This window comes from Ptychodera flava, chromosome 5 (genome assembly GCF_041260155.1).
Source record: "Ptychodera flava strain L36383 chromosome 5, AS_Pfla_20210202, whole genome shotgun sequence".
Classification (NCBI taxonomy): Eukaryota; Metazoa; Hemichordata; class Enteropneusta; family Ptychoderidae; genus Ptychodera; species Ptychodera flava.
The window spans coordinates 8,417,513-8,441,160 of record NC_091932.1 but is presented as its reverse complement, the minus strand read 5'-3'; the positions used below and the strand labels follow the sequence as shown (position 1 = coordinate 8,441,160).

General features: G+C 36.8%; 1 protein-coding gene across 1 annotated transcript in view; it reads left to right on the top strand.

Moving 5' to 3' along the window:
- Positions 1–23,648, top strand: part of LOC139132922 (laminin subunit alpha-like) — a 121,699-nt gene that overhangs the window by 71,799 nt on the left and 26,252 nt on the right. Inside the window, exons 42-58 of the mRNA XM_070699276.1 lie at positions 157–371; positions 465–565; positions 2,493–2,673; positions 4,877–5,005; positions 6,362–6,513; positions 7,052–7,153; positions 10,271–10,382; positions 11,417–11,584; positions 11,750–11,937; positions 12,932–13,048; positions 13,556–13,713; positions 15,964–16,102; positions 18,096–18,189; positions 19,191–19,307; positions 20,062–20,247; positions 20,916–21,070; positions 21,386–21,541. Coding sequence (XP_070555377.1) covers positions 157–371; positions 465–565; positions 2,493–2,673; positions 4,877–5,005; positions 6,362–6,513; positions 7,052–7,153; positions 10,271–10,382; positions 11,417–11,584; positions 11,750–11,937; positions 12,932–13,048; positions 13,556–13,713; positions 15,964–16,102; positions 18,096–18,189; positions 19,191–19,307; positions 20,062–20,247; positions 20,916–21,070; positions 21,386–21,541 — 2,470 coding nt within the window. The remainder of the gene's footprint in view (positions 1–156; positions 372–464; positions 566–2,492; positions 2,674–4,876; positions 5,006–6,361; positions 6,514–7,051; positions 7,154–10,270; positions 10,383–11,416; positions 11,585–11,749; positions 11,938–12,931; positions 13,049–13,555; positions 13,714–15,963; positions 16,103–18,095; positions 18,190–19,190; positions 19,308–20,061; positions 20,248–20,915; positions 21,071–21,385; positions 21,542–23,648) is intronic.

The window sequence follows — 23,648 nt, the reverse complement described above, 5'->3', positions numbered from 1 at the left end:
GACTGCGCAGCATATATTTACGGTTGCTTCTGTGTATAATGCAGTCATTTTCTGTACAGTTTTTCAAGCAAATATGGATAAAATGCTGACATGGCAAGTCTAGATCGAAACACTTGAGCATGAGAAACAAAGGTTTTTCTTAATTCTCCATCATAGGTGTGAAGATGGTTACCATGGTGACCCCACAGCAATTGGTGGAAGTTGTGAGCCATGTAATTGTCATGGCAACTTGGATCCCAGCTACAATGGTCCAATGTGTGACACTCTTCGAGGAAATTGTCTGAGTTGCCGTCCAGGCACCACTGGGGATAATTGTGAAAAATGTGCGGAGGGTTACTATGGAGATGCTGTCGTTGCCAAGGAGTGCAAAGGTGAGCTTTACATCATAAGTATCAGTGAAACCAGAGTAGATGTTTTTTTTTGCATGTTCCAATATGTTTCATTTTGTTTTCTTTATATTTCAGAATGTGAGTGTCATGCGTGTGGTACCAATGAGTGTGACTCAGTCACTGGTCTGTGCTACTGTAAACTGGGTGTGACTGGCACTCGATGTAACAGGTGTTTGGTAAGTACTCCTATAAGCTAGTGTTGTAATTATACATGTAGTGTGACTCGGTCACTAGTCTGTGCTGTTGTAAACCAAGTGTTACTGGCACAGTTGATGCAACAAGAGTGAGATTTGAAAAATTCCTAGCTAAGCAGATCACAAATCATTTCATCAGCCCTATACAAGTCCTAATGTTGCTGTCATTTTTGTTAGCTCACATTTGGTTATTTGGAATTTTTTTGTGATTTTTCTCATTTTCAGTAAAAATTCTTCTTCTCTGAAACCGCCAGCCCAATCATTCTCAAATTTTGGTTGACTCTTTGCAAGGGTGTTACTCTTCTAATTTGTTGAAATTATGACAAAATGGGGAAATTACTATTTTGGAGCAATTTTGTCATTTGGTCAAAAAATCCTAAACAGTATTTTCTTTTTAACCCTTTCACCACCATGGTTTGTCCCAAATCCATTGTTTTCTATGGTAAAGTTGGACCTGTATACAGGGAATTGGGGGTGAAAGGGTTAAAACCCCTGGACAGACAGCTTTCATATTTGGTACACAGACGTACAGAGATGACAATAGTTCGATATGTGGAAATTGTCCTGAAACATTGAAAATTTGTATTTTTACGACAATATTGTCATTTTTGGTCAAGAAAACTTTATCTCAAAATTACTTGTTTGATAGCTTTGTAATTTGGTATAAAGTCCCATGTTTGATAGCTTTGTAATTTGGTATAGAGTCCCGAAAGATGTTATGAGATAAATTTTCTGCTCAAAGTGTTGGGAAACCCCCAAATTTGTATATTTTAGGTAATTTTCTCAGTTTTTGACCTTAAATGACCTACACCAACCCAGGATATGTTGTGTGACAATTTTGAAGGCTGTGAACATAATTTTGTCATATTTGGTATCAATTTGTAGGAAACTTTGATCCAGAAAACAAAGCTGAGGACCTGGTGATTTTTTTCATTTGGACCAATTTTTGCAACTTTTTTATGTAAGACATACAAGAACTGATGAGAAATTTGGATCCAGGATAATTCCAGATGTTGTAATCACCGCCCACAGTAGAGACATTTCACTATCTGTAACTAACTTAAGTGCTGTTTACATTAGAATGATAACACTCATGGCATTAATTAAAAACTTCCCAAGGTTGTAAATAGTTTCCTGTCATCTGTCGTTATGTAATACCAAGGGGTGGAACATTTGATATTCAGGAGGGAGTAGGGTCTAGAAGATTGATGAGGTAGCATTACTTTTTTACCAGATCCCTTGTGCATTTTTTGCCCACTCCCACCTTTTCTTTTAATCAAGCCTTCTCTGTTTTTTGTTGTTGACATTTGCTTATGTATTTAGGATCTGCTTCTCCCATTGCTATAGAAGTTGATATGCATGTTCCTAAAGATGACCTCCAGTACATGTACCTAAGTTGGAGACCTTATTTGCTTTTGTCATTCTTGTTTTTCCTGGTTTAAATATTTCTCAAATGGACCAATTCAAACCGAATGTGAGCACATAGTGTCCTTGACGGTATTTTTTAACATTGAAATTACCATGGTCACATGCATGAGTACTCATATCAATATGATAGGATGAATGACTGAATGTAGTTCAGATTGTGAACTTCTGATTTAAGCAAGCTATGTTGCCCAAAACTTGTGACAAGAATGAAAGGTTGGTAACACCATCCCATGCTACTCTTTACTGTCTTATTGATAAAAAACATGCTTTATTTCTGCTCATGTTCTCAGATTGGTTCCCTCCATACAACAATCTTTTCTGTTTGACATCTTTCATATTCTAATCACCACAAAGATGGTAGCTTCACTGTAGTTTGAAACAACATTGTTTTCCAAGATTTGTTTGGAGTAGAAAATCCAGACAATAGGAATGAATTTATCTCTAGAAATACCGGTAAATGTTGTTCCAATTTCACTTCCAGCCTAATTTCTACGGCTTTGATACGTGTCAAGGCTGCCTGGCATGTGGCTGTGGTCAGGCATCCCGTATACAACAGTGTGATGGAATAACCGGACAGTGTGAATGTATGCCTGGAGTAAGTGGAAGACAATGCAGGGAATGTCTCCCTGGTTACTGGGACTACGGTCCAGGTGGATGTCAAAGTAAGTGTCAAAGGTTATGGGTCATGTCAAAGGTCATATTTGGATTCAACTCAACTTCCAATACTAATATTTTACACTGTGCATTTAGGACTGGAAGATTTCTGTGTTTAGATTTATGATTTTTGCATTTCGTATTTAATTTCTTCTTAATTTTAAAAACATTAAACATGGAACTACTGCATTTGCACATGGAGGCGATTCACTTTGGACAAGTGTACCAGTATGAATTACATGTATGAAATTCAACGGATTGAGGAAGCTGTTCAGCTCGTTTTACCGGATTTTTCTGAGAGTACGCCCACTCGATTTTCTTCGCGTAAATTTGTTGCATTCACAAACGTAACAGTAGTAGTAATCCCTAGTAGAAATGGTATGATCCACAATTGTTTACGATTATTGACCTCTTTGCGTGCAACGAATGTGAAACACTGTATCTATTTTCACACGTTCGACTACTTTGATTAACTTGTCACACTTACAAACTAGGTCAACCTCAGAACACGTGCACACGTCAAAATCTGATCGATGATTTTCTTCGCTTTTTCGCCGAGCGGTTCTGTCTATGGCCTCTCAGCTAGGCGACTGATGCCGTATGTTGTGGGTTCGAATCCGATTGAAAACTAGCCGTATTTGAATGCGTTCGACAAACTATGGAGGCATGTGATAATTAGATATTATTCCCTAATATTTTTCTTCGTTCAGCGAAGGAAAATACGAGTGACGTAATGACCGTGTCACCACGAGTCGAAGACGAGTGGTGACACGGTCATTACGTCACGAGTATTTCCGAGTTGAACGAAGAAAAATATTAGGGAATAATATACTTATCACATGCACAAGCCAAGAATTCGTTATTTTTTGCAAAATAAAATAAGTTTCCATGACGATTCCGTGTTTAAACTTTTGAACTACTTTAGGAATAAATATCAGTACGCCTTGCACAAGTTGTCAATCATTTCCAGTTGTCCGTCGTGTGCGTTAGCGCTCACGTTCGTTCGTGTGTGGAGCAAATGACAGCTCTCGGTCTACACGTAGGCTACCTTCCGCAAAGTTATACTCTATTTCAAATGTAGTATAGTCCTAGAAATTTATCACAGACGAAGATACGCTATTTTTCGGGAACAAATATCGACTGAATCTCGACGGCGCGAACACTGTAAACGTCGCGCCTGACCCTGTTTGCAATGCGTACGGAACCCACGGTATATGCGACCAGCTTCGAGTTCGTTGTTTCCGCAAATTATTCACGTAATTCCTTCGGAATATACGGGCGGTACACTCTTGTGTTTACATTGTTCGGATGAGTAATGTCGTAGTCTGTGAAAATATCGATTTCATTACATGACTTTTGATCGTGGGAGAAACATCGGCCGCCATGTTGTTTGTTTACATATTTACGAGCACACCGAAGATCGACAAAAAAAGGTCCGACGCACCAAAATTGATGACATAGACGCGGGTTGTCGTGACGTAGAACGACCAGAGAATAAATCCCGTATTTTTTATTAAATTGGCGGTAAATTTTTACCGAATTACGGCCCTTGGCCGTTATTTAGCTACAGGTGTGAAGCAGACAATGTAGCCATTTTCTGTTTAACGGCCCTGGGCATACTCTCAGAAATATCCGGTAAGACATTATCAAATTTCTCCGACAATGTTGTTCTACAAATATTCATAGACACATACGGTAGTTGTAAATTTCTTCAAGTAACTGCATACTTTCACGCCCCATTTTTCAGTCCAGCTTCCTTTCTGTGCTTCAAGATTGTCAAAGTAAAGCAAAGATTACTTCATGTTATGATTGGAGAAATATCAACCTTTAACACCTGTGTTCTTTCTCTGCTGTAGAAAGCAGTAGATTTGAATCATAGGGATTTAAGGGTTTAACCGTTTGAGTGCTAAAGTCAATTTTGTCGCCTTTACAAAATATACTCCAGTCAATTTTTTTTCAGATTTTTGTAAAAATTTTGATAACAAACTGTAACCAATAAAATGTGATGTCCATTTGGTCCAAAATTATCAAAAAATACAGAAAAATTCATAAAAATTGGTAAAAATGTTGCACTGAAATTTTGTTGGGAACAGCCACAGCACTCAAAAACTTAACTGAATTGTACATAGCACTCTCAGAAGGATGGTATTGGAATACTTGGAGTTTTTAAATATCACAATATTAATTTTGTTATTTACCATTTACCGGTAGAGTGCGACTGTCCAGATCACCTACTGTGTGAACAAAACACAGGGAAATGTATCTGTTTACCTGGTGCCATGGGACCAATGTGTGATGTTTGTGAAGACAAGTTTATCCTAACTGATGTTGGATGTCAACGTGAGTTTCATATTCCAGGCATATCTGGATTTTATCTTTCAAAATGATTTATTAGTCGGTATGCAGTCAACCTTGTAAGTTGTAATCTGTAATTCTGCTTTATTCTAACTCCTATTTTGTTATAACTACATTCAAACACAGTGTATTGGTAACAGACCAAAAGAACTATTCACAAATTCAGGTGTGTTTAATACTGAAGATAACATTGCTGGTACAGCATCTCCTACTTGCAACAGATATTTTGAAAACTTTTTATAAAGTCTTTTTTCATAGTTGCAGTGTTGATTTTTTTTCCAGTCTCCATAATATCATTAATGGTAGAAAAAGTATGAGCTTCAAAATATTTGCAAACAGTTTCAGAAATAATTTTGAAAAATTACTAGAGTATCTTTATTTCAGCAGTTTAATGACATGGCCATGATAGGAATCAGAATCAGTCATGACCTCTAACCTCAACAAATGATGCAGAAGAAGCTTCATATACTTATGACCATTGACTTGGCTAGCAAGGTTTTGTGTTGGAATCTCATCTGCTCATAGTTTATGTCAGACTGATATGCAGATAAGAATGGACAGTGAAATTGATCTAAATGTTGCCACACTTGTGCAATTGGTTTGTAAAGTTGTTCCAAAACTTGCCTTAAAAGTTGCACTGACTTGTTATAACACCAGTGAAAATCAAAGAGCTTTTATGGACCCATAATATAAACGCACCATGGAGTACACTTTGCAGTGCACTTCACATAACACACAGACTCATATTACATTCTTTATATACCGCCGCTCTGAGTTACATTGTATCACAGCCGAGTCAGAATCTAGTTGTCATTAGACTCTTGTTGCCTTTGCATTGTATGAAGTTGGCAAAAAAATCATGATCCACAGGAAAAGGGATGTGCATACGCCAGAAGTAGTACGTGAGAAAGTTGTTGAAATGTACGGGGGAAGAAAGTCAGGAAATCTTTACCCTACACATACAGACACTAATCAGTTCCTACCGGCCGACAGGCTTTATTGTTTTATCTCAACGATTACAGCGGAAGCCTAGTGTGAAACATCACTATCATCCGTATGTTGTTTGCCACATCTCAACTAAAATTACTGATCCTCAGATCCTGTAGTAAATTTTGAAACAACCTTACAAACCAATTACACAAGTGTGATAACATTTAGATCAATTTCACTGTCCATTCTTACGTGTGTACGACAGTAGAAGTTTTGTATTAACAACAAGATTTAATAATCATAATAGTATCAGCTCATAACATTTGATTCATTCTTTTCTGTTTACACACATCGTGCATTTGTTTCAGTGACAGCGCCTTGAAATGTTCTTTTCGTCTTTTTCCTACACAGCTTGTGATGAGTGTGTTACAGTACTGGTGGATGATGTAGCAGTAATGACCAGTAATGTCACAGACACCATTGATAGTATCAGAGATGTATCTGTTGGAGTTGATGCTTACAGAAAACTTCAGAAATTAAACGAGACAGCCTGGGATCTCAGAGTAAGTTTAGTTTTGTTCAAGAGAAGATGCCTTTTTCAAATAATTCGTACCTTAGGAGGTATCCGGGGTATACCTCTACCTTGCTTCCCACCGGTAATATGGCAGCTCATGTGCCATGAGTATTCATGAGGAACTCATTAATTACTACTGATGAGAGTTGAAGCATTCACCCCTGTACTAATCCCACTACTGGGTTTGGGTAAGTTTCCACTAGGAAGATGCCCAGAAGGTTACTGACAATGAACCTACTTTATACTGAGTCTTTTAATCGTCAACTTACACAGAGTGTGTGAAATACCAGTTAAGTAGGCCTTTTAAATAACATTAATGTTGATCAATGAAATACACTGCACTCACTCGCAGGGCAAACGTGTCCCATCTTCCAGAGTAGATCAGTGTAGAATGCAAGGTTCTGTATGTACAGTTTGAAAGTTTATATTTTTCATTATACTCGTATAATAGTTTCAGATTTACCTTTTCCTTCACTAACAGTAACAATTTCATTCAATTTTCCATTTTTAATTTACATTCTCTGCAGGCATTGTTACCAGGCCTTGGACATCACTTGCCTGTTCAGTTAGAACCCAAACTGGATGAGATTGATGAACTTAAAAAGAAAGCTGACAAAATTGAAAAGAAGGTAACACCAAGTTAACCTCAGATATCACTGTGAAAATGGATCTATTTTACTTCATTCAAGTTAGACTATGGGCCGGGAACAAAATATGAAACTCTTACATTTGCTCATGCCTGTATTTTTAACAAATATCAAAAGCTCATTGACGTTCATAAACTTTGTTATAAATGTAGTGTGCACCTCGAAAGTGAAAGACTTAAACTTTTGCTCAAACTTTCCTTAAGGAATCTTTCATCCATTCTCTTTCAAAATCAAGAATAAAAATATGGGGTCACCGTGCAAAATTTGATACTAGACAAACAAATTACCCAAGATTTAAGGATATTTTGAATTCAAAATGGCCGCCATCCATGTGTTAGCTCTATGAAGAAAAATAAAATTTTCGAATTTCAAAAAACTAAGCCCGTGGAAAGTTTTCTTACACCAAGAGCTTCAAAATAAACCCCCACCAGTGGTATATCAGAAAAAAAATTGTAAAAGTTTGAGAGTCCGAATATCTGTCCCCGAGGTGCATTCTACCTTAACTCTGTTATCAGTGTTTTGCCCAGAGTGCGTTCTTGCGTCTTTTTGACGCAAAATTAGCAACCACGTCCCGCAAAAATACCGGACATGGGTCAAAGGGACGCACTAAAATCAAGGCTAGAATTGTAAGTCCAGCGTCCACAGACAGACTTCTTTTTTAGCTACCAAATTACACACTTGATAGCCCATACAGTTATTGCTTCTCTATTGAGACAATGGAATATTTAAAATTTAGTCTGTTTTTTTCGTCACAATGTAAACACTATTGGAAAATCAGTTAGTCTATTACAGTCTACGATTCATGGTATAACTGCGTCCAGTGGGCCCTGCAGCCTTGGGGACAAAAATCAAATGCGGGACAATGTACGATCCCGATAACCAGACAATGATTTTGAAGCGGAAGGCTTGTAAAAAGAACAACTAACTTTTCACAAAGCAAATTTTATTGACCACCAACTTGAAATGAAACGTTTACATGTAAATATATGCTCGCACAGTGAAGTACGGAGAATCAAATTTTCAGTCATTATACTAGCCTGGGCACATGGCATCAAACGGAATTGACTGTATTTGGTGTACTGGAAGCTCATGACTTCACCTAAAAATATCATCAACCCTACAATGTTGTTGAAATACTATATCCCTGACTTTCAAAGTAGTAATTTGCCTTAAATTTCCCCAGAAGGAGTCTCATACAACTCTCCGATCGTCTGCAAGCAAGCCGAGCTTGAGATCGAGGTCACCATGCTGAATTCCATATATAGTCAAGACCCCCTAGCTCAATTGTAGCTGATCTTAACAAGAACCACCTAGCTTGTCAAAACAGCCTTATGGCAATGTGCTATTGCTATCATGAGGATCAAGGAGTTCTCTCAGATATTTGTGTTTTCAAACTATATTTTTGCAATTTTCAGGGAAAAGTGTCAGTCATTGGAGCAATTATAAAAAAGAAGAGAACTTTATACCAGTAATGAAAAAAAAAAGGTTACAATGTGCATCAAACTATTGTCTTCAACCACTTCTAGTTCTGGAGTCATAAGTGTAATGAAACATCTTCTTTATTTCTGTTAAACACATGTAATGCAGTAACTGGCAAGAATCCCCATAAAAGAAAAATGCACATGAAATTGATTTTATCATGATGATGTCTTTTTTTACAATTCAAAACTGTAAATACAACCAGTTAAAATGACTTTGTCACAAACCATTATAGGAGACGTCCAGCAATCTTACAGTACATTTACCAATGATTTTGACGATGAGATACAGCTGGATATTGATACACTACCTAATTAGGTTTGTCAGTTTGCTAGCGGATTTACCCTTTTAGTGGTCAACTTTTACAACTTTGTGCCAACATCAGACAGACTAAAACAGCAGGTGACGCAGCAAGATGTCTGTAAACTAATTTACTATGTAGTATGTTTATATCTTTACAGCAGCTATCAGTTTCAATGGTGACACACACAGAGACTGGTTGCAAAGTTTTACAAGCAGTTCAAATTCACGGAGAGGTGGTAAAAGAACGACGTTACTGCAAATTTAGACTCAGAGGACAGTGTTCTCTGTAGTTAAATATCAATGAAGTTCATGACTTCAAAATAATAGAGTATGTGTAAAATGAACCTCTCGGTGAATTTGAACTGCTTGTAAAACTTGGCAACCAGTCTCTGTGTGTGTCACCATTGAAACTGATAGCTGCTGTAAAGATATAAACATACTACATAGTAAATTAGTTTACAGACATCTTGCTGCGTCACCTGCTGTTTTAGTCTGTCTGATGTTAGCGCAAAGTTGTAAAAGTTGACCACTAAAAGGGTAAATTCGCAGCAAACTGACAAACCTAATTAGGTAGTGTATCAATATCCAGCTGTATCTCATCGTCAAAATCATTGGTAAATGTACTGTAATTTTAAAATGAATGTATGTATTCATGATATCAAAACAACAGCCCTACATGTTTACAATACCTTCCTGCCTTGGTGACTTTACTTTGCTTTGCATTCTTCGCTCACACATTGACCCCCTATTGTAACTCATTGTCCCCCTATTTTAACAATCATAGGACACTGTGTCCCACCTTTACAATTCCTGGGCAAAACACTGTGTTATAATTGAAGAATTTTTTAATGTACATCTTAATTTCTTGTTCTGTTTGCATATTTCAGTGATGAAAATTAAAGGACGGGGGCCATTGGAACTGCCCGTGTGTTTCTTTCTTGTTTACAAACCATGTATATCATGCATGACATCTAGATGCATCATGCCATCATAGCTACAACATTTAAATTTTATGATATTCATTGTTACCAAACATGTTTTAACTTTCATCAATCGCCAACGTACCGTAGATACAGTGTTTACATGGGTCATAGAGGTCCCTTGCAACCTTTGAGCAGAGTTCCAACGACCCCTTCCCTTTAAAGTCCTGATGGATAATTGAAATGTCAAATAAATCTTACATGTGACTTTCATACTACACCTCATTTGATATAAGATAGTTCGATCAATGATAATTGTTACAAAGTGCCTTCAAAAGACCTTGTACATTCCCCATGTTCAAGATGACAGATTTTATTGGTGTCATTTCACACACAGTCTGAAAAATCCCAGGAAAAGTCAAAAGATTCTTCTGATGATGCAGCTGACACTGAGGAGAGAGCTTTGGAAGTAGAGAAGCTTGTAGAAGATGCCGTCAAAAGTGCTAGGGGTGAGTGATCTCTTCATTTCTCAGCCTTTGGAACATTGGCATGTAGTGAAAATATTGTGTAATTTCTTGGCCGGTTCACCCCGTTCCCTGTAAGCAGGTCCACAATAATAATTATTATCCCTTTGAGTGCTATAATTTTTCCCACCAAAGTTACAGTGCAACATTTTGCCAATTTTCAGGAATTTTTCTGGAATTTTAGATAATTTTGGACCAAATGAATATTACATTTCATTGGCATTTTGTGTATCAAAATTTCGACAAAAATCTGAAAAAAATTGACGGGGTGTATTTTTTATAAAGGCGCAAGGCAACAAAATTGACCTTTGCACTCAAAGGGTTAATAGCAGTGGTGTTTGGCCAAACAAATGGTGGTAAAAGGGTTAAAATCTACGACAGTTCATGTTCTTTAATGGCAAATGGCTCAAGTAACTCAATTTCAAATTGAAGATTTCAAAAGTGGTTTCCAAACTAGCTTAATAAAATCTTAAATGTTGCAAAGTGCGTTATGAAAGACATTCAGGCTCTGTATTTGTTTGAAAGTGAACCTGCCGAAGTTGAATATTTGGATCTTAACTTGTATGCCCTTGATCAATTATTAAGAACCACTAAGTTTTCAAATTAGAATTCTAATTGTGCAATTCATTGTGTGTAAACCATGCCAAAATTAGCATCTCTATTGTTTGATGCATGACCTCTTGGATACGTATCAGGTAAGAAAATAAGTCTGGCATCAGAAAAATGTAGTCATGTATTACAAAAAGGGGGTCTGACATCAGACAATACCGGTAGGTTAAACCCGGAATTCGCAGGGACCACGGTACAAACAAAAGCATGTTCACAAATGCACATAGAAGTATGTGTATTTCCACACACGTTTGTAAACGTTGATTTATTTGTACCGCCATCCCTTGGGCATACTGAGTCAAAATGACATTGCATGGATGACTGACAAGGGTATCAGGACCGTTTTCAATGCTGATATTTCAACAGATTTGTTTTCAATAATGACTTCAATGTTTTCATGCTCTGCACAGCTGCTGTGGATAGCGCCCAAAAGAAAGCTGGTGAAATTGGCCAAAACGGAAACACTGATCCCGAAGATCTGCTGAAGAAAGCAAGGAAGATTGTCCGTGAAATTGAAGGCAGAGATTTCAATGATCCTGAAAATGATGCTGAAAATGAGTTACAAAATGCTATTGAAAGTAAGGACACTAATTAAAATTGCAAATGATTGGTTATCAGAAATACCACTTGTAGCTCTAAGCCAATGGTAGCACTTATTTCATTTTGTCACTTTTTAAATCTCTCTGTCCTTTGTCAGTGGTTTTGTTTTATAATGTGATGAATTATTTTCTTGTTTTTGCAAGCACTTGAGAGAGTCAAGAATCTGAAAGAGGAAGAGGGTGGTCTTGGAGATAAATTTGATGAAGTCAGTAACAACATGGATGACCTGATGGATAAATTTCGTGAGTTGATCAGTGAGAGCGAGCAAACAGATCGGGTACTTGATGAAGTGGAGACATTCAACGAACTTAACAAAGATCCAGATTACAAGGTACAAATGACAGTCTAATCATCATGTTCGCCCCTATTTATTATGAACAGGACCACACTTGATGTTGATTACAGCGGGTTTTAGCATAACTATGATCGTGAAAGGGCTAAAGGAGATAAACTTTTGTAAGCAATTTTCAGTATTTTTGCTTAATGATTGAATGTGACCTGCTGCGCCATAAAGTATGTTGAGATACAAAGTGTCAGACTTGCAAGCACATTCATTGTGTGCAAGTTTCAATGTTTTATGTACAACTTGCAAAGTTTTGTGAAAACTTGCAATGTTTTGTCTACAAATTGCAATGTTTTATGACAACAGGCAATGTTTGTCACAACTTGCAATGTTTTGTGTACAAGTTGCAATCTTTTGTGTACAACGTGCAATCTTTTCTGATAACGTACAATGTTTTTTGTACAAGTTACAATGTTTTACGTACAACTTGCAATATTTTGTCACAACTTGCAGTGTTTTGTGTAAACTTGCAATGTTTTGTGACAACTTGCAATGTTTTGTGACAGCTTGCAATATTTTGTGTACAAGTTTCAATGCAGTGTACAAGTTGCAATGTTATGTGACAGCTTGCAATGTTGTGTTTACAACTTGCAATGTTTTGTGACAACTTGCAATGTTTTGTGTGCAAGTTACAATGTTTTGTGTACAAGTTACACTGTTTTGTGACAACTTGCAATGTTTTGTGTACAAGTTACAATGTTTTGTGTGCAACATGAAATTTTATTGTTGACAAATGGATTTAGTCTAAAGTTCTGTTAAAACTTAGAAACATTAGATGCACAGACTGAAATGATAAGTTTAAAACAAGACATTTTGACATTATATATTCTATCAAAAGACTGCATTACAGGAAATTTAGTAATCAAAATGAGTTGTGACAAGTTACTGTGAATGAAGCTTTATGATTGTAGCATAGAGATAGCCATGTTGATATTTTGTGACTTATTTACATCTTAAAGTTTGTTTATTTTATTTGGAACAGAAAACAATGGAAGAAGTTCAAGATAGATTCAAGAATGCAGACAATGATGTAGAGACTGGTAGAGATCTTCTTGACCAAGCTAAAGATTTCTTGGATGACGCTGAAATGGCTGTTCAAGTTAGTAGAAGTTTGTCAATTTGAAGAGTGTCATTAAACTTAGCCCATCAAATTTCATGTCAAAGAAGTACACATTTAACTTAGCCCATCAAATTTCATGTCAAAGAAGTACACATTTGACATTTGTTAGTGTATCAATGATCAATGATGAGTTTGTAAAATTATTTCACAAATTGAAAATATTTTTCCAGGATGGTTGTCTGTCATTCAGTGTGTGAGGTAATAAAAGGCAATTTATCGAGAGTTTGAAGGATGTTGACCTAAAGTATTTGAATTTCAGTTCATTCAGTCTGAAAATTTTTGACCAATTTTTGAAACTTAAGAATACAGCAATCATGCCACACAATTCTCAACTAAACTTCAATTCCATGGACTTAAAGCTTTCAGGAATCCAAGATGCTTGATTCTTCGTATTCCCCTTGCCTTGAAATGCTCTACCCTTTTCATAATTATGTTTCTGAAGATTTTCATCTTTTTGATATTACTGTTGATCTCTGTCTTGCACAGACAACAGCATTGGAATCTTCCAAACTTGATGCAGGTATTGCACAGCTAGATCCATATGTTGACCTTCTCAAAGAACAAACAGAAGACCTTGAACCACTGGTTGAGAATGCTACAATCCATGCACAAAATCTGCATCGACAAGCAGAAGAACTGGATGCGTAAGTGTTTATTGTTTTTGATTCTATTTCATGGGGAATTTGTAGACTTGTTTATTCTGTAAATTATAAAGACCCTGCCATGTCATTAATCCTTTGACTGCTGTAATTTTTCCCACCAAAATTTTAATGCAATATTTTGCCAATTTTTGTGAACTTTTCTGTAAGTTTTTTCATAATTTTTGACCAAAGAGATATCACATTCCATCGGCTACAGTTTTTTACCAAAATTCTGGCAAAAATCAGAAAAAAATTGACTGTGGTATATTTTATAAAGGTGACAAAAATAGACTTTGGCGCTCAAAGGGTCAACATCCAGTTATAATGATACATAATAAACATAATTGGAAGGAAAGGACTGTAATTTAGGCATATTGGACTATATATGAATAATATATTTGGGTTATTCTTGACAATTCTGTAACTCTGACCTGAAGTGTTGATATGAGTATAGAGAAATAAATTGCGGTATAAACTGAAGTATCGATGAACTTGTGTTTTGTTCAGTGGCAGTACCTTGCCAGTGTTTCATTCAATGATGGAGAGAGTTTACTATGAGGGTCAACACAATAAAAGAAGTGAACAGACGACTCAAAAAGGTGTCTAGATGACTTACTGTGGTTTTACGACTTATCCGGACACCAAACTTGCTAATTACCCAGCAACTTCGCTGATGATATTGAGACTTTGATCGGTAATTACCAAAGCACTTTGGTAATTCACCTCAAACTTGATACTTGATCTGGCTGCATGAGTGCTCCATGGGGTACACAATGTGTATACAAAGTCACTGATAAGTATCATACTAGTGCCATAAACTAATTTGTGACGGGTTCGCATTCCACTGAACAGCATTCCTCAGTAAAACCAACATATGTACATGTGTGCTGTTCATCCATGTTACATGTAAAACTCAACTACGGAGAGGTTAGGATAGTCGTTAGAGTTTGTTAAATCACTTTCCAGAGCAGAAAAACTATTACTAATGTTAAAACAAGGGGACATTGGAATCCCTGCTACAGTATTGTGAGGAAAATCCAACATTATCCAGTTTATTTATAATCCTATGACCCTCCGTCTCCTATAGTCCCACTCCGCGCATTCGCCATTGTTTTCCTCCTATAAAACCTGCAGTTTCATTCATTTGAAGCAATTATCCTTTCATCGTGAAGTTTTTACCAGTGCTTATTACAACTTTCACTGCCAGTTGTTGTTTTCATAAGATGCAGACCAATTTGATACTGAGTACAATGAGTTGCTTTAACGTGCAGGCAATGCAGATGCCACTTCACAGTTCACACTGTGCTGTTGATTGGCAAAGTACAAGACGTCTTTGTTTCACTTTTTTATTTATTTCAAGATATGATTCGTGTGAAAATTTTACCAAATGTCACTGATGGGATTGTGTTTTCAATTTCATTTGATGCAGGGATATGAAATACTGTGTCAGTTTAACTCGGAATCATTGCTGAATTTTGCTGCCTTTTGGCAATGGTTGTCTATCAGCATAAATGTGATCGAGGAATGCCCAGTCATGGAGATAGAGAGATTGAAAATCTTTTCTGTATTCTAGCTTCCTTTACAATTTCTTCAGGTGTAAGTCGATTTAGGAAAGTGATTGAAAGTTTGAGTGGTGTTCAATAATTGTGCCGAAATCAGCACGAATTGAGCGGAAAAAGTATTAAGTAGGACTGTTCAATCAGACATGATGTCCATTTAAGTTACAGAAATATTTTTGGTGCAGTGGGCAGGTTTACTGCGATGCAAGTTGTATTTGTCCTGTGCCATTTTCATCACTTTGTTCAGCAATTTTTTGTATGGGTACACTGTTGAATATTTCGAGTGCAAACTCATGTCTCAAATTGGTTTATGCTATCACTGTATGCACTGTAGATGTCGGCGTCTGTGTTTACACTTTGCCACCCATGGAGTTACTGCAGCCAGATCAGTATCAAGTTTGAGGTGAATTACCAAAGTGCTTTGGTAATTACTGATCAAAGTCTCAATATCATCAGCGAAGTTGCTGGGTAATTAGCAAGTTTGGTGTCCGGATAAGCCGTAAAACCACAGTAAAAGACTTGTGAAATCAATTCAGGGGTTTGTACAAAATTTTACTTCAAGTCTATCTACTTTTTATGTAGAGACTTGGTGTGAGAGAGATTTCTGTATACCGAAAGCATGTTTCATTGACAAGGAATCATTTGTAGAAATAAAACAGGAATATTGAACTGATAGTTTTCTGATTTCTTTCAGTCTGATTGCAGACACCCGTAGATTTGGCGAAAATGCAGTGAAGGCAGCTAAAGCCTATGAGAACATTGGTATTGCAATCACAGACGCAATGGCTGCAGCCAATGCTGCAAAGGCAGCTGCTGATGATGCCAAAGACTTGGTAATAAAACCTTTCCAAAATACATCTTTGGAAAAACTGACAAAAATAATATGTTTATCTAGAAATTTGCTCAAATAGTAACGTCCAACTTGTGATGTTATTCAACTATGAGAATGCTTATGTATAAAGTCAGCATTTTTCACTTAAAGTAAATTTATATACACAGCGTTCTCACCAGGCCGCAATTCCGCGACATTCTCGCGTATTTTTCTGTTGTGTCGCGGATTTCTTGGGCGTGCGCGCCAATAGTGGCGCGCCTTTGAAATTATAAACTTTCGTGGTGCCAGCCGTACGGCCGGCCGACCGTATCATACAGCCAGTACTTTTCACCATGGACGTAAATGATTGACGCGAGTAATTACACTTCCTGGTTGAAACCGAGGCAATCTGGAAGCAATACCCGTCAGAGGGCGTACTTAAACCACAGTCACTTGTGATTCGATACATGATGGCCGATGTGTGGATGCATTAATTACGTATACCACACAGCGGCCGTTGTGTATTGAACCACACGAGACTGTGGTAGTCTGACGCACTGGACGTGTTCGCCTTGCATGCATACCGGTACATGTCCACGGAATTCGCGGAAGCTGGAGGCGTCATGGGCACGATAAATATTTTCATAGGCTACAACAACAATAATCCGAACTACGAAAACACAAGAATGTAAAGCTTGTATATCCCTAAGGAATTACATGAACATTTCTCGAAAACAACGAACTCGAAGCTGGTAGCATTATACTGTGAGTTCCGCATGGCAACCAGGGTCTGGACGGGCGCGACGTTATAGTGTTAGTGCTGTTGAGATTCAGTGAATTTTTGTTCTCGAAAAATAACGCAACTTTGTCTGAGATAATTTTTAGGTCTTTGCTATGTTTGGAATCATGTATAAACTTCGCGGGAGATACGTGTTGTGTGATGTTATCAAACATTTGCTCCGTTGCTCGCCCACGCAACCTAGTACCCATGACTGGAAATGATCGACAACTGGCCCACTGCCGATTGATAATATTATTCCAAAAGTAGTTCTCAGGTTTAAATGTGGAATAGTTGGAGGAAAGTTCTCTTATTATGCAAAAAATTATCAATTCTTGGCTTGCGCATGTGATAAGTATATTATTCCAGGCGAACTCATACGTGAGAACATGGACGTCTTTTTTCCATGCTTCGATCAATTGACAAAATTTGTAGCCTTGGCTGGCGACCAAAATTTCACGTCAACAGTTGATGATTGTTTACAAACATCATAGGGATATGTTTCCTGATCTAAATAGATGCTGACTTGGCCTGTTCCTTCTGCTGATTGTGAAAGGGGGTTTAGTGTGCGAAAAAAAACGTAACTAATGACAGGAATCAACTGGAAGCTAAACGGCTGGACACTCTAGCAACTACTGTTTAATATGGTAGAGGGCCCCGAAATGGACTTTCACACTGGAAAGAACGAAAGTCCCATAGACTTTTCATTAAAAGGCACTGATATTCAATATCATTTGATATGTTTACCGAATGTTTACAAAAAAGTTGTTAAGTTGAATGAGTTGTTGAGTCCTTTATTTTTTCCATGCATAGAATAAGGTTCGTATTTGCAGTTTTGACTTTTTTAACATATTTATATATTGTCTCACAAAATCATCCGCTGTCCCGCTTTTTTTTGGTCAGCGGGACAAAATGTCCCACAAAATTTTTTTTCTGGTGAGAACACTGTATACATAATATAATTTATAACTTTCAAAATGCTACATGTGTTCTGCAGTATGCAATATTTTAAAATTGTGGTTCTGAAAGGCATGATATCTTGAAAATATTCTGTTTAAATATGTACAGCAGTGTAGTTAAAGATATTATCTCATTTCCAGTGTCATGAACTTAATTTGAATTATGAAAGTCAATGAAGTGAATAAACATGGATTTTGACATTTATTTTCAAATGTATCCTTAAATGTATCTAAGAAAAATGTTGGTTAAAACTTGACAAAATTTGGTCTTCTTTTAGTCTGAAGGCCAAGTTGATAGAGCTGGACAATCCAAAAAGAAAAGTGACAAATTAAAGAAGAAGGCCAAAAATTCCAAAGATAAAGTTGAAGGAGGTGAGAGTCTAATTATTTTGCATTGTATGAAACCTTTTGTCAAGTGTTGCATTCAAATGTCATCATCTCAGAAGCATTAGGTTTTGTTTTCCTTTCAAAAAGCAACAAATCTGCAAACATGTATGTGAATACTTCTGCTCGAATTGAAATGTCAGAGCAAAGAAGCAGGGTTTAGTACAGTGATTTATGAGTGGTGTTACAGCTTGTGTATAGAATTTTATATGGAAAAGCACAATTGTGTGGAATTAGCCTTTGATTTGAATTTAAAATATTTGATATTGTTGAATAAATTTATCCTACTGTCTAAAATATTTGATAACTGTTGTATATTCATTCACCTCAATTTATCCTACTGTCTAAAATATATAGATAACTGTAGTATATTCACCTCAATTTATCCTACTGTCTAAAATATTTGATAACTGTTGTATATTCACCTCAATTTATCCTACTCTCTAAAATATTTGATAACTGTTGTATATTCACCTCAATTTATCCTACTGTCTAAAATATTTGATAACTGTTGTATATTCACCTCAATTTATCCTGCTGTCTAAAATATATGATACAGATAACTGTAGTATATTCACCTCAGTTTATTCCATTGTCTAAAAAGTATGATACAGATAATTGTTGAATATTGAATGCAATTTATCCCATTGTCTAAAATATACAGATAACTGTTGCATATTCATTGCAAATTATCCTGCTGTCCAAAATATCTTATACGGATAACTGTTGTATATTCATTGCAATTTATCCTGCTGTCTTACATATCTTATACGGATAACTGTTGTATATTCATTGCAATTTATCCCACCTTCTAAAATATCTGATACGGATAACTCATGTGTATTTATAGCAATTTATCCCACCTTCTAAACTATCTGATATGGATTATTGGTATATTCATTGCAATTTATCCCACTGTCAAAAATATCTCTGTATATTCACTGCAATTTATCATACTGTCTTAAATACCTGATATGGATAACTTGTAGACCTTACCGATGGACTAGAAGATGCCAAAGCCAGTGTGACAGAAGTTGACAGACTCAATACAGAAACAGATGATGGATTGAAAGAAATTCAAGATGGCATTGGGACTGTACCCTCAGGTGTGTCAACATTATCTAAAATAAAGTTTACCTTACAGTATTTTCAGAGACTGTATAAATTGACCTAATCAAGTGAATATGTTAATTTTCCTTCATTTGTTTGTGTAATGACTTCTTTTGTGGTGTTTGTCATCATAATAACAGGTTCTCTGATGAAGTTAATTTAAATTTTCATACAGATTATTAATGTATATCACATATTGTCATTTGTATAATGATTTGTAAACTCACAGTTACTGTAATTTATTGATATTGCTATTCCTGTATAGTTTGTTCTGATGGGCATGACAATATAATAGGGAGTATTTTGAATGACAATAGGGAGTATTTTGCATGATAACAGTGAATATTTTTCATTGAGCATCGATAATTCAGTGACAATAATTAAGATAGTCCTGGAAGATGAGCATTCAAAGATCAATAATTCATGGACAAAATCCATGTAATCCTTGGAGATTTATTTATTGACAAATTTTCTCACCTCTGCTGTTCTGAATGTCTTAAAACACGTTCGCAGGATTACTAGTGGATTTCAAAGCTTTCACACACATTTCTTTGTGCAGAGATCAAACTTTCACAATCAAAACAATAGAGATGGCTCTGACAGTGTTGAAGGACTAACCCTTTCACCACAATGGTTTGGCACAAACTTGTTGTTATTGATGGTACCGTAATTGTGGAACTGTTTACAGGGAATCAGGATGAACATGTGAAAGATACCATAGATAAAACATACTGTGTTGTACTTTGACAGATGATTTGGCTGCTAAGGCCAGAAAAGCAACGAGAGATGCAGAGAACGCCAAGAACAAGGCTCAGGCAGCCTTAGATGAGATCAGGAATATAGCAGATGAACTGCCAGATAAGAAAATCCAAGTGGCACAAATACCGGACATTATCGATGCTACTGTAAGAGCTATGGACAGAGCTGAATCCAAATGTAAGGATAGACAGTGGAATGATACTTGTTAGAATGTTTATCTGTACTAGCTGGTGTTTCAAAAATATTAATTGTGTGACTATGGCAGTATGGCCATATGCCATAGGACATGATTATTGGTTACATGAAATTAAGTTGACCTTCTTTGACCCTTTTTAAGCTCTGCTGTCAGTGATGGGGAGCTTATTTAATAGGTGGATGTGTGTTGGTTTCCATTGTCCGGTGTCCGTCAACTCTTTACATTCAAAGCTGCTTCTTCAGAATGGCTGGTGCTATTCCTTTAACATATGGAGTACAGGTCCCAAGGAATGACCTAAATCACATTTCGTCATACTGTGATTAAATATGCAAATTTCTTCTGCTATTTTTTGGCAGAAATGTTCTTGTTCGTAATGGCTGGTCTGACAGCTTTTAAATTAATATAAAAATTAATAATAAAATTATTATTAGTTTATATACTTTATTTGATTTTATGGCATACTTGGTTTTCTTGTGTGTACATGAAGTTTTCTTCTGGTTTCCTTTCATTTGCTATAAACTCTGTTAGTTTTATCACTATGCAGTTGTGGCGTGTTTCACAAACTGTCATTAAGACAGGAAGAGTGAGAATTATCATGATGATTGTGTTATACAGTGAGTACCTTGACCTTGCCATGCTGTCTTTACAGTGAACAAATTGAAGGAAACATTACCCAAAGCTCGGATGTTGATGTCAGACATGACTGGACAGAAAGAAAGGATCATGGACACAGGAATGAAAGCAATGGGAAATTTAACAGAACTGAAAGACAAGATTGATAGAGCTCGTGATCAAGCCAACAGGGTAAGCGGGATAACTTAAGCATGTATTTATTCAACATTCATTGAACAGCTTCATTGCCACTGTGATGGGGGTTTTGTTACAGGATTTTGTCATTGCTATGGTCATCTGTGTAACAGATGTGCTATATGAAATGGCACTTACATGGAAATAAACCAGGTACCGGTTCCAAATGACATCAGAGATGTCACATTTACTGTATAAGCATTGTGGGAAGTCTTTGGCAAACCTTTTCAATGTTTATTGACACAATAATTACACTGTGTTTAACACATGCATGTTAAAGAATTATTAATTATTTTTCACATTGGATTGCAGATTGAAGTTGCCATGACATTCAGACGCACCACTACCGTACAATTACGATCTATTCCTGACACCCAGGAGACCACCACCTACACTACCATGTCCATATTCTTCAACACAACAGAGAAAAATGGCTTCCTTACTTATCTTGGTGGACTTGGGAGTGGTGTAAGTTAAATAGCCAACTTCCAAAATAGAGAATACAAGAATTCTTCAGGGCTGGAAATTTCTGGGTTTTGTACAGGACTGGTGACAGTCTGCAATGATACCTTTTGCAATGAATGATCAACTTTTAGACCACATGCATTGAGTTTAATAGTCTCTCGAAATAAGCTTTGCAAATAAGAGGTCAGCAAACTCAGAAGCACATGGGAATATCATTTGTATCAGTTGTAAATTGTTTTTATGTGAGTTTTTGTTCTTTGAAACACTGTGTGTACATATATTAATAGGCATCCTTTAACGATGCAACTCAGGTTCAAAGGTCAATTTAAGCAATTTTTTTCTTTTTGCAAAAAGTGTTGGGTCACATCGTACAGGGAAATTCTTGAAATATAATGGCAAACTATCAGATACACCGCGTGCAATTATTTCCCTTTTGTCTTAATGGTCACAGATTACCAACCACGATATCTTTGATAAACACACAGAGATTATGTACAGTCTTCACAGTATAGTGCGCATGCGCTATCTTCAACGCTATGCTGAGTGTTCTCAACTCTGCCGGTATTGGTATGGCAAACACGACCAGCAGACCAAAGCCAGCGCTCGCGCTCAGCACCATTGAAAAAGCAGCGAGTGCCACAAAAGGAACCTGAAAAAGACTGCAATGTGCGCAAAAGTCGATTTAAATGAAAAACAGTGCGACTTTGGCTCATACTGCAACAAATGAACAATCAAGAACTTAGTGAAGAGTCGGATTTTGCCAAGGACAGAGTCGTTAATGGGGACATGCTCAGTGTATACCCAAGTCCTAAAATTAGCCTGAGCGAGATGAAATTTCTCTTAGTTGCGATAATTTTACCTCTCTGACTGTACATGCTTGTGTTAGTATCATGTTCTTTTATATTTTGAAATCGAAGTTTCACCTTTCAATGGTTAAGCCTTTTTGTATCTGCTCACATACGATTACACAAACATTGAGCTACACTGTACCCGGCAACACGCGACATTTATGTCAAGGAGTTTCCCAAGCGAGTGCATGAGTTCATTCACACATTGTGCAGATTCACAAGAGCAAGTTCGTCGATCTGTATATTTTTCAAAACGAAACGGAAATAATTTTTTATTTCCTGCCTTTTCTTTCTTTAAATATATCCCCAAAAATTGAATAATGTCAATGTACACGTGGATTGCAAGAGTTCACAATGATTTCTGTGGAAAGTTGTTGTCTGAACTTGTCAATTACTCGCAGACTCCACAGGTGGACTCAACCCTAAACGTAAAACAAACCCGGCTCAACTTCTAGAAGTGCCAAAACTAGCAATTTTTGCTATACCAGTATGAGGTTGATTTCACGCAAGGCAAACATACACTCAGAAAATATTAGCAAGGATTTTGTATTCATACGGAATTTCATTAACTATCTGAAAGTTGCGTGTTACGGTACACTGCATATGACGACGGCCCATATCAATGATTGACCAGACAATGATCGGTCCTGTCAGCATTAGTTGACTTCGCTTTGTTTTCTTTTTGCTGGTTCTATTATGCAGTGGTGAGATTAGCGGTGCATAAAATCTCAACTTACGATGATTTGGTGACAAAATATAGTCGGTCATCCAAATTTTGATTCAAAGTAACCACGCGAAAAAAGCTCTGAAAAGTTATGCGTGCGCTGGTATTGGGCAAGTCGAGTGCAACCTCCGAATGCGTGACTCCACTGTAGACTAGTTAATACTGGGTCTCTCTGAACATGCTGTCGATGACAGCCTGCACTGTTCTACGCTATGGTGTGAGTATTAGTTTGATACAATCGTTACTCTATGTAAGACACACAAGAACAAGAACACATATAAATAAAGTTTGAAAAAATAAACAAGTCAATCTCTCCCGTCGTAAAGAAGGCGACAAGTCTGCAGCACAATGCAAAGCTAAGACAATACATGTTTACGTCTGACATTTTTATGTTGTCAAGAGTTACATGTATTCGTCTCATCTTGAGGTAGGAAAACTAGCAACTGACGTCCCATTCACACACATGTCGGCGCTAACATGAACTTGACAATCACTTCTCACGAAGAACTTGCATAAATTACCAATCGCGAGACAGGAA